This window comes from Abramis brama (genome assembly GCF_963993115.1).
Source record: "Abramis brama genome assembly, chromosome: 25".
In the NCBI taxonomy this organism is placed as follows: Eukaryota; Metazoa; Chordata; class Actinopteri; order Cypriniformes; family Leuciscidae; genus Abramis; species Abramis brama.
In genome coordinates, this window is record NC_139987.1 from 7631461 (window position 1) to 7642654 (window position 11194).

At 44.6% G+C, this 11194-nt stretch overlaps 1 protein-coding gene across 1 annotated transcript; it reads right to left on the reverse strand.

Moving 5' to 3' along the window:
- Positions 1 to 1666: 1666 nt before the first annotated feature.
- sub1a (SUB1 regulator of transcription a) lies at positions 1667 to 4190 on the reverse strand. Its single transcript, XM_084105229.1, has 5 exons — positions 4060 to 4190; positions 3514 to 3583; positions 2661 to 2780; positions 2436 to 2544; positions 1667 to 2162 (listed from the first exon to the last, which is right to left on the reverse strand). The coding sequence occupies exons 2-5, from the start codon at positions 3580 to 3582 to the stop codon at positions 2083 to 2085; spliced, it is 378 nt and encodes a 125-aa protein (XP_083961355.1). The 5' UTR covers position 3583; positions 4060 to 4190; the 3' UTR covers positions 1667 to 2082.
- Between the last annotated feature and the right edge of the window lie 7004 nt (positions 4191 to 11194).

Genomic DNA, 11194 nt, shown 5'->3' on the forward strand with positions numbered 1-11194 from the left:
AGCAAACGGACTTTTCTTGGACTTTTCCACCACCTAGTGGCCGAAGTCTGGAGCTGCAGTATCTCCTTCGGTGACTTTTGAACTGAATACAGCATTTGCTTTAAACCTCTAGTAGTTTATGGATGGATGTGTTAAATACTTCAGATGTTGACTTGCGATGATATAACAAGTTTCTTGTATATTTGTAAGTGCAGATAATGTTTGTTGAAGGAATGATGTATGTATGGTGGACCTGCAAATTCCTTATTTATATATCAATACCTTATTAGATTTACTACGATAACTTACTATAATACTAACATAATTTATAATTAATTACATAATAGCATAGGCTACTTAAATGAGACATGTTAACTTAACACTAACACTGTTAATTAACACTTAATTTGTATTCACATTCACTTAAATGTTATGGTATTTTAATTAGACCTAATTGAGCGAAATGACCAGTAGATGGCTGCAGTGATCCACACATCCTGCTCAATACGCCTATTTAAATAAAGTTATACTAAATTAATCTAATCTAATATTCTAGTTATATAAAAAAAATGATCTAATAATACCACAACATATCTACATTTTTTTTTTTCTTAAAGGGATAGTTTGCCCAAAAATGACAATTCTGTAATTTACTCACCCTCAGGTTGTACCAAACCTGTGTGAATTTGAAAAAGATGTTTTGAAGAATATTTGTAACCCAACAGTTGTTGGGCCCTATTGACTTCCATAGTATTTTCCCCCCATACTATGGAATGGTCAATGGGGTCCATCAACTGTTGGGTTACAAACATTCTTCAAAATATCTTATTTTGTGTTCAGCAGAAGAAAGAAACTCATACAGGTTTAGAACAAGAGGTTGAGAAATTGTTTGGTTTGAACATTTTTTTTCACCCCATTTTTGAGTGAACTATCCCTTTAAGCAAGTTGCAATCGTGCGTTTTAAAAATGTGTCTCCTAACCCTTAGAAATTGTTTTTATTGGTGTAACTAAATTCAACAACAAAAAAATTATCTAATAAAAAAATATTTTAATGTCTAAATATGTCATACTAAGCTAACAAGCCAAAGTTGTTTATTGCATTTATTTTAAAACACAGTTTACTCTTTTTATTTATAACAGCCAATCCATTATAACATTTTAACAACGCCCATAATTCAACTCACTACAGGTCAAAAGTTTAATGCCAGTAAGATTTTTTTATGTTTTTGAAAGAAATCCCACCAAATGATAACAAAGACTGCATTTATTTGATCAAAAATACAAAACTGCCATCTAATTACAATTTAAAATAACTGTTTTCTATTGTAATATATTTTAAAATGTAATTTATTCCTGTGATCAAAGCTGAATTTTCAGCATCATTACTCCAGTCTTCAGTGTCGCATGATCCTTCAGAAATCATTCTAATATGATTAGATGCTAAAGAAAAAAAAATATTGTCAGTGTTGAAAACATTTTTTTCAATATTCTTTGAATAGGAAGTTCAAAAAAACAATTTATTTTAAATAGAAAACATTGTTTTTACCTTAGTTCTATTTAATCCATTCTTGCAGAATAGCCGTATTGATTTCTTTTAAATGTTAGTGTATCATTTTCAATTTTCACTTTATCAGTTTTTCCTGTACCTTTATAGTTTTGTGAGAAATAAAACAAAATCCTTGGTGTGTGAATTTTCCTCATCTTTATTGAAAATGAAGGGCACAAATTCACACCCTATCTCTCTAGCAAAACCCTTTGAAAACCCCAACCACGATACTCAAAAAAAAAGAAAAAAAAGAAAAATACAATGAATAACTACTTCAAAATCACCTAATCTAAAATATACATACAAAGTGTCCTGGTCCCCACATTTGCCTTGTGAAACATGACACTCTACAAAGGGCAAAAACATAGTAATTACACATTAAGTGTTACTTCAAATTCATGATTAAAATCAGGTCTCTAGACTATGACCTGTCCCTTGACGGATTCAGAGAAGGTGTGGATACTGTGTTCGGGCTTTGGAGGGCAGCAGAAGCAGAATTGTAGAGTGAGAATCGGTTTAAAAAAGCATCCGTGTTGACAGTGAACTGCAGGCAGGTTTTATATATTCTTCACGGCGTCGTCAATCTCACTTATCTGCTCTTTCAGTTGGTTCCACTGCTCTGGGTTCAGGGAAATACCTGTAATAAACACATCAAACAGAACTCTGGGAAATAAACAACTCGGATCGCTTATACACAAAATGCATCTGAATACATATAGTTTGTTTTTTGAGCACATAAAAAAAAAAAAAAATTGTGCACGGATAAATTCTGTAAAAAAATAAAATAAGAATTGCGATTCATTTGGATTTCATGGTGAGTTTAAAATCCAAACCCCAGTCAAGCAGCCCTGTCTTCTACCAACTGGGATTTCTACTGTCACATGTGAATCCATGAAGAATAGACACCTACCTTTCCTGCCTGGTTTCATTTCACCTTCCTGGTCCATCCAGTATTCCCGGATATCAATCAGCACTTTCCCCTTGAAATCCCGAACACTCACATACCTCATCTTTCCTATCTTAAAAACACAACAAAAACAAAAAATCAATATAACATACAATATATGCAGTGTGGTAATGCTGTATCAAGTAAAGCTAAACATTTATGTCATTAAATCTCTGTTAGATCATTCACCTGGAACATGTTATCTTTTTCACTGCTGCTGCTTTTAGAGGCAGACGACACTTTTGAAGTTTCTCCACTTTTTTGTTTCTTTGATGGCTTCTCTGGAGTTGCCTGCTTCTTTCTCTTTGGCTGAAATACAGAATTTTACATTGTATTGAAAGCCATTAACAGGAACTTAGGATTTCACATGAAGACGGTACTTCTAATCATGGCCGAGCGTGAATTTCAGAATGGCGCTTCAGGTTTTAACAGTCAAAAATTAAGATGCAAGTAGTATAGCTAAACATTTCATATTTGACAAATGCGTTATAGAAATGATCCAGAACAACAGCTCAACCGAATCCGTTTTCAGCATATTAGGCATATAATTGAGAATGAATGTGTGAATTAATTTAATGAACTCAGTTAAACTTTCCAGATAGTCTCAGTAATTCACTGAATTCTTAAATTCTAAAATAATAGAAGATATCTTTTTTAGATATCTTCTGTGGAAGTCTCAGGACTAAAAAAATACTCATCCTGTCAAACAAACGCTATTTTTCATTATTTTTCAACTGAGAAAAACAAAAGACTTGACATGGTATTAAAGCTATTGTTATCCAATCTTTGCTATCCAGAATTAAAATGCACATATGCAGAATAGATCAAGGGAATCAAAATGATCCCTGGGGCCCAACAAGCTGTTTCCGGCCTCGATAATTCTAAAACCCTGTGTTCGGTCATGCTTCTAGTGTTCTGACAACATGAAACTGGTGGTTATTCTCAAGAAATACCAAATTTTGCAGATGCAAATACTTTTGGATGAAATATACATTTATTTCAGTTAGTTAAAGGTGTAATGTGGAAATATTCGTGTCCATACCTTTGTGTCAACGTCACTGTCAGAGTCACTGTCTGAGGAAGAAGACAACACTTCCTTTGACTTAGGCATTCTGAAAAGGACAACACAATTTAAATGAAAAACCAAACCACAATTGTGAAAAGCATATATTGCACTAATACATTCAGGACTATATTGCTTGTAAATAATTTTGGAATAAAAATATTCATAATTTAGGTGCAGGCAAATAACAATTTCATCATGGTTATGCGCATCCTCGTGCTTTGCAATGATGTTTTCTAAGTCTATAAAAAATACATTTATTTTCCGAAGAAGCAATGCTTGCATTTTCGCATGTTGTGTTTTGCAGGTATTAAATTAGTGGAAGAGAACCTGATTCAAGGGCGTCTATTATAAGTCGTTTACAACTATTATAAGAACAAACAAGGCCGAACATATGAACGCGCAGCAAAATGGCCATTTGCCAATAGTTTCCTTTCAATGAAAGAATATGTTATTGCAACATGTCGGCTGATATTATAGTCGTGCCCGAAAATTATACGAAGCTGCAAGTATCAAAATACTTACGTGATGTTGCAAGATAAATGTAGGGTACACTGAGTTAAAAAAAAACACAGGCTCAATTCGATGCGCGCGATCGGTCTGAGAAACCTGTGCTGCTGAGCGCGCGCTTGCAAGCTGTCCAGGAAGCGCCCTTGAAGAACTGAATTGTGGGTAGTGTAGTTTTGATTATCCATATCCAGCGCTATACTGCCATCTAAAGCCAAAGTGCAGTAACTACATATTTGGTAAAAAGTTGAGTAAAGGCTTGAAATGGGCTTCGTGAAATCTTTTCTATCTTGTGACAGACTTCAGAGAACCGAGAGTGTCAAATTGTGGTAACCTAGGCCTATATGTTATTTTTTTATATAGGCTAGTTTTGATAAGGAACAAGGTGCAAGTTTTGAATTTCTTTTTAAAAACGCTATCTCCGTGTAAACTTCAAAAACATGAATCTGTGAAAACGGTGACGGGGTGCACATGCATATTATGTGTTTGGTCTATGCACGTTTTAATATGTGCACAGGCGCGTAGTCTTTCTTTACAAATTTACCTCACCAAGTTACTTGTCTGGTCTGCATAATACAGAATTTTTATCCGCTTCTGCGTGTCCATGCGAACTGGAATAATTTTTATAACGTTTTATCTGTACAGAGGTGAAGGGAAGGAGGCCTTCACAGGGGAGAGACTAGTTGACACTTAAGGGTTGCGTTGTTGGCGTGTCCAGGCGCAGGTCCTTCATCAGGGGCCCGTTCTGCGTACGTCGCTAACTCAGTTAGCTGGATTTGATTGTTGGCGATTTGGCATGATCTTGGATTGTTTGGTTCTTCAACGCTCATCCTGGACTTGCTGTCATAGCAACAGGCCCGCAAGCTTAAACCTGCTCGGGAGCAGGCTTATTTCATGTAAACAGGATTAGATCGCGGCTTTATAAGCGGAGCTGATACGGCAAGTCCAGCGCAACACGATAGTGCACTTTCTGAGATAGGGGAGCGCGGTGCACAACCTAACGCGGGGTTAGTTGTAACACGCTTTTTTTAAATACTTCCGCACATGCTTGGATGACGAAACTTTGTGTATTTACTAGTTGCCATATCAACACTATATAGAAAAAAAATTCCGCCAAAATTATTTAATTTTTGGAAGATATCCATAGGCATTTATTAAACCATAGCAAAAGTAAATTTCTTACTTAAGTTAATTTTTCATCTCTATTTTTTGTGTTTATTTAAAATAAGACAAATCTGATATTATATTAATCTCCAAGATGTAATTTAACAGTTGAGATAGTTATTTAATGCTTCGCTAACTAACAGAAGACACTAGCAGGGTTTAAATCCCAGTTGTGCAGGCGGGGGCATGTTGTAACGTACTCGGTTACTAACGTAACCTCGGTTCTCTCTAGAAGAGGGAACGAGTACTGCGTTTTTGTAAAAACGCTACGGGAAAAGTCTCTTTTCACGAAATACTGAAGCAAAAAATTATCCTTAATTTTCCATATATGTAAAGCGCGTTGCAGCAGTACACAGCTATGGCGAGACAGCTTGCTCGCTCATTGGCTGTTCTGCGGCAACTGCATAAGCCTATCGAGCGAGGCCTGAAGTGACGCGCCCTCCTTGCCACTTCCCGCCGAGACGGGTGTGGCTAACCTCTATAAAAGGAGCTCGAAAAGGCTGATTCACTTGATTTTCATCGCCGAAGCGAACCAGAGTGAACCGTACGCACGGCAGAGAACGCAGTACTCGTTCCCTCTTCTAGAGAGAACCGAGGTTACGTTAGTAACCGAGTACGTTCTCTTACGAGAGTCCTCTCATACTGCGTTTTTGTAAAAACGCTACGGGAACCCCTTGTAAAACGCCGTGCGTGCTGGGATAAAACACCGATCACTGGAAGCTAACCCAGGTATACAGTGCATAATCACCAGATAGACTCACAGAGAGTCTGGGAATAAGGGGGGGGGGACCTTAATTCCCTATATTGTAGCGTCCGCAGACGCAAAACATGACCTCACAGAGAGAGTCTAGAGACAAAAGGGGAATCCCTCCGTCCTTATATGGCCGCGTCCGCAGACGCGAATATGACATCACATAGACAGGGTGGGGAACCTGAACTAATGTGGGAAATGTGGGTCTTACACAATTCTGCCCATAAAACAGTCGGTAGCGCGCTGCGCATGCAATTTCAGTGTTCTAGTTAGACAGCTGATTCGACTACACCGATAGTAGCTTAGCCTGCAAGGCGGGAACCTCTAGGTTGTAAAACCTAATAAACGTAGACGGCGAGGCCCAGCCTGCCGCCATACATATGTCCTGTAAGGAAATCCCGCTAGACCAAGCCCACGAAGAGGCGACGCCTCTCGTGGAGTGCGCTCTAACGCCCAACGGGCACTGGAGGCCCTTGACAGTGTAAGCCCGCGCTATGGCGTCAACTATCCATTTGGATTCGAAACAGCCATTCCCTTGGAACGTCCACTGAACGAGACAAAGAGCTGCTCAGTCTGTCTGAAGACAGCAGAGCGGGACACGTAAGCTCTTAAAGCCCTAATGGGGCAAAGAAAACTTGAGTCCCCTTCCTCACTTGATCCCGGCAAGGCAGACAGGGAGATAACCTGAGCCCGAAACGGCGTGTTGAGGGATTTTGGCACATAACCATGCCTAGGTTTGAGTATGACTTTAGAGTCATTAGGTCCAAACTCTAAGCACGCTGGGCTCACGGAGAGCGCGTGCAGGTCGCCTATGCGCTTCACCGAAGCGAGAGCCATCAAAAACACTGTTTTAAAAGACAAATGTTTGAGGCTAATAGATTGGATCGGCTCGAAAGGGGCACCTTTCATGGCCGCCAAAACCGTAGAAAGGTCCCACATAGGGACTGAAGGAGGTCTGGGAGGATTCAGCCTCCTAGCTCCCCTGAGGAAGCGGATGACTAAATCGTTCCTTCCTAGTGACTGACCGAGCGTTGTTCCAGAGAACGCTGCAATAGCCGCCACATAAACTTTGAGCGTGGAAGGGGATCTGCCCTTATCCAACAGCTCCTGTAGGAAGGAGAGAACCTCCGTCACCTCACAATCGAGGGGTGATAGGCCCCGAGCTGTACACCAGCCGGAGAAAACCGACCACTTCGAGGCATAAAACCGCCTAGTCGACGGTGCTCTAGCCTGAGTGATGGTATTCATCACTCCCTCTTCGAGATCAACGGATATCCGTTGAGCGCCCACACATGAAGGGACCACAACTCCGGGTGTGGGTGCCAAATCGAGCCCCCGGCCTGCGAGAGGAGATCTTTCCTCAATGGCACTGGCCATGGAGCGATGTCTGCTAACTGCATCAGGACTGGAAACCATGCTTGGTTCTTCCAGAACGGTGCTACAAGCAGTACTGAGCATTTTGTTTCCCTGACCCGCTCTAACACCTGAGGCAGGAGGGAGACGGGGGGAAAAGCGTATAGCGGGCAGCGCGGCCACATCCGGGACAGCGCGCTGTCGTTCTTGGAAAAGAACACGGGGCAATGAGCGTTTTCGCGGGACGCGAATAGGTCCACCTCCGCTCTGCCGAATCTCTCCCACAACAGCAGGACTGTTTGTGGGTGTAGAGACCATTCGCCCAGGGGAATGTTGTTCCTGGACAGTCTGTCTGGGCCCAAATTCTGGAGCCCAGGCACATGCACTGCTCTCAGCGAGCGCAAATTGTGCTGAGCCCATGTTAGGAGGCGTTTCGCCAGCCTGTACAGGGATCTGGATCTGAGACCGCCCTGGCGATTTATGTAGGACACCACAGCCGTGTTGTCCGAACGGACTACGACGTGTTGGTCCTTGATTTGGGGACAAAAACGTGTCAGCGCGTTGTGCACTGCCAGCATTTCCAGGCAGTTGATATGTTGGAGCTTTTCTCGTTCTGACCACAGGCCGAAGAACGGTCTGCCCTCGAGCAGCGCTCCCCATCCCGAGGTGGATGCGTCTGTCGACACCATCCTCACTCCCGAGGAAGTCCCCAGGCTTACACCTGATCGGTACCAGTCGTCCGCCATCCAAGGTATCAGGGCTGCCACACAGCTCTGATTGACCTTGAGACGTAACCGGCCGGACACCCACGCTCCGCGCGGTACTCGCGCTCTCAACCAGAACTGCAGAGGGCGCATGCGGAGCAAGCCCAGCTGAAGAACTGGCGATGCTGAGGCCATGAGACCCAGCATCCTTTGAAACTTCCTGAGCGGGGTAGTCGCGCCGCAGCGGAAGGATCTCGCCGCGCGCTGAATGTGCAGCACGCGCTGTGGCGACAGCCGCGCTGTCATAGACTGTGAGTCCAGAATGGTACCCAGAAATGAAGCGAACTCTTTGTCCAATTGACCGTGATACCAAGATTCTCGAGGTGATCGAGTAAAATGGTTCTGTGCTCCACGAGCTGTGATCGTGATTGAGCTAGGATCAGCCAGTCGTCCAAATAGTTCAGCGTCCATGCACTTCGTCCATGCACTTCGTAAATGTACGAGGTGCCAGGGACAAGCCGAACGGCAGGACTGTATACTGGTATGTCTGACCCTCGAAGGCGAATCTCAAGTATCGCCTGTGATGTGACGCTATCTGTATTTGAAAATACACGTCCTTCAGATCTATCGACATAAACCAGTCTCCTCGGCGAATATGCGCGAGGATTTTCCTGGTCGTGAGCATTTTGAAACTGCGTTTCACTAATGCTCTGTTCAGCCGTCTTAGATCCAGTATGGGTCTGATACCACCGTCCTTTTTGGGGACCAGAAAGTATCTGCTGTATAGCCCCCCTTCGCTTTGAGCTTGGGATACATGCTCTATCGCCCCTTTGCTCATCAGTTTTGATATTTCGGCGCGAAGTAGGTGTGCTACTTCTAAAGTCACCGTAGTTTCGACGCGCGCTGTGAAGCGGGGAGGGCGTCGACAAAACTGTAGCGAGAAGCCTCTGTTTATAATGTCTAGCACCCAGTCCGAAACCCCTGGAAGCGCTGCCCATGCCTCTGCATGGCTGTCTAAGGGTTGGATGCGAAGCGCGCTCTGTTCGCCGTGCAACAGAGGTGCTTCGGGGCGCAATAACATAGGCGTTACGCCTGTGACATTCGAGGCGGGGAGCGCGCTTATTACAGCGGGCAGAACGCTCGTCCTCGACCCTACTACAGTGCTTAACTGAGTGAGGGAGGGCTGAGAAAGTCTCGTGGGACTCATGCTGTCTGCGAGTAAATGTGGGCGGGAAACGGGCACATTCACTGCTTTGGACGCGCTGCCTGCCTGAGCAGAGCGAGCGCGCACAGGTCCCGTTTTTACAGAGAGCCTGTGATCTGTAAGACATAGTGTTCGTGGGCACTAGGAAGTGGGCACTTTTACTATGTTGGAAGCGCAATCGACCTGAGTCGATTTTATGTGCGCGAGCCCTGAGTGTAGGGCTGTGCTTGTGTGCAGGCATGGGCACTGGGCAGTGGGCATCTGCTCTACACCTGAAGCACCATCGGCCGCGGCCGGGATTTTTATTTATTTAAATTCTTTTATGAAGCGCGTTCTACCGAGGGGGAAGCGCGCTGATCACAGCGGACAGAATGCCTGCGCTCGACCCCGCTGCGGTGTTTAACCGAGCAAAGGAGGGCTGGGCGAGTCCCATAGGACATATAATGGCCGTGAGTAAGTGTGGGCGCGGGAGAGCGGGCACAGTTACTGCAATGAGTGCACTGTCTGCCTGAGCAGAGTGAATGCACACAGGTTTTGTCTTTACAGAAACCACAAGGCATGCAGAACATAGTGTTTGTGGGCACTAGGCAGTGGGCACGTTCACTATGTTGTGTGCGTGATCGACCCGAGTTGAATATATGAGCGCGGGCCCTGTGTGAAGGGCTGTGCTAGTGTGTAGGTATGGGCACTAGGCAGTGGGCATCTTCTCTACACATATAGCATCATCGGCCGTGGCCGGGACTTCGGTAGAAGTCCGGCCATGTACCACGTGCTCGTGGGCTGCAAAAAACACGTCTGCAGTTGCCTCTCGGGGAACAAACAGAGTGATTTGCATTCGGCGGCATAAATATTTTCTGCCGGCAGACCCGGGATTCGAACTCGGATCCCCCGCGCGAAAGCCTAAGAATCTACCACTGGACCACAGTGAAGATACATAGACATAAAGTCAGCGCGAGTATTATCCATACTGGCGTTTGCTTGCAGGCATACGTAAGCACAACATACAATACTAACATTTTCAGACGCCTGAAAAATGCCAGAATGTGAGAAGAGTGGATATCGCCCAGTTTCAGCGGGGCTGAAAACACTCCATTCTCCTTTCGCCAGTGACGCACGGGAACCGTAGAAACGGTGTTCGGTTGCAGGCAAGCGGGTACTACGCGCTCGCTGGCTGCAAAATGCATCTCTGCAGTCGCCTTCAGGGGACTGACAGAGCAAAGCATTGGCGGCATAAATATATATGCCGCTAGACCGGGATTCGAACTCCGGTCTTCCATGCGGAAAACCTATAACTCCACCACTGAGCCACAGGGGAATAGAGGCTTTAGAAAGCGGCGTCAACATGTATTCTTCGGCGTTTGCTGGCAGGCAAGCGTGTTATAACAGACTCACTTGCTGCAATAATATTTCCAGTCGCCGAACAGGGAACTGAGAAATGTGAGAGAAAAGAGGTCAGACCGACCAACGGCGGGACTAAGAACACTCTTTTCTCCTTCGCCGGTGAATGACGCGTGCAGAGGCAGGGTAGCTTTTCTTGTAACGTAAAGAAAAACTAATCCCGCCATCCGCTTCCAGGAAGGGCAGCCTCGGAAAGGATGCCCGGCGAGTCCTCAGAGTCACCGTAGACAATTGGCTCGGAGTGAAGGCGTTTCGCCATCAGCGAGCGCGAGCGCTGCATGAGAAGGCATCTTGAAAAAGACGCAGCTCTTTTAGGGGTGAGTGTTGCAAAGCGAACACACACACACACACACACACACACACAAGAACAAAGAATGGAAAGGATATGGCGTCGGAAAGCGCAGCAGGTACGGCGGTAGAAGGCGGCGTTGGCCAGCGGCTTCGAGGGCTCGTCCCGCTGAAGTGCTTGCATCAGACGACGCGTGCTTCCTCGTGATCCAGCGATGCGTGAGCTTCGCTGAAGAGATGAAAAATCAAGTGAATCAGCCTTTTCGAGCTCCTTTTATAGAGGTTAGCCAC

What these genes read in the sequence shown, in the direction of transcription:
- sub1a (XM_084105229.1), bottom strand. Translation starts at nt 3,582, where the DNA reads ATGCCTAAGTCAAAGGAAGTGTTGTCTTCTTCCTCAGACAGTGACTCT. An exon ending in ACAGTGACGTTGACACAAAG is followed by an intron (nt 2,781 to 3,513) that starts GTATGGACACGA and finishes TCTGTATTTCAG; the next exon opens with CCAAAGAGAAAGAAGCAGGC. An exon ending in AATGAAACCAGGCAGGAAAG is followed by an intron (nt 2,163 to 2,435) that starts GTAGGTGTCTAT and finishes TGTTTATTACAG; the next exon opens with GTATTTCCCTGAACCCAGAG.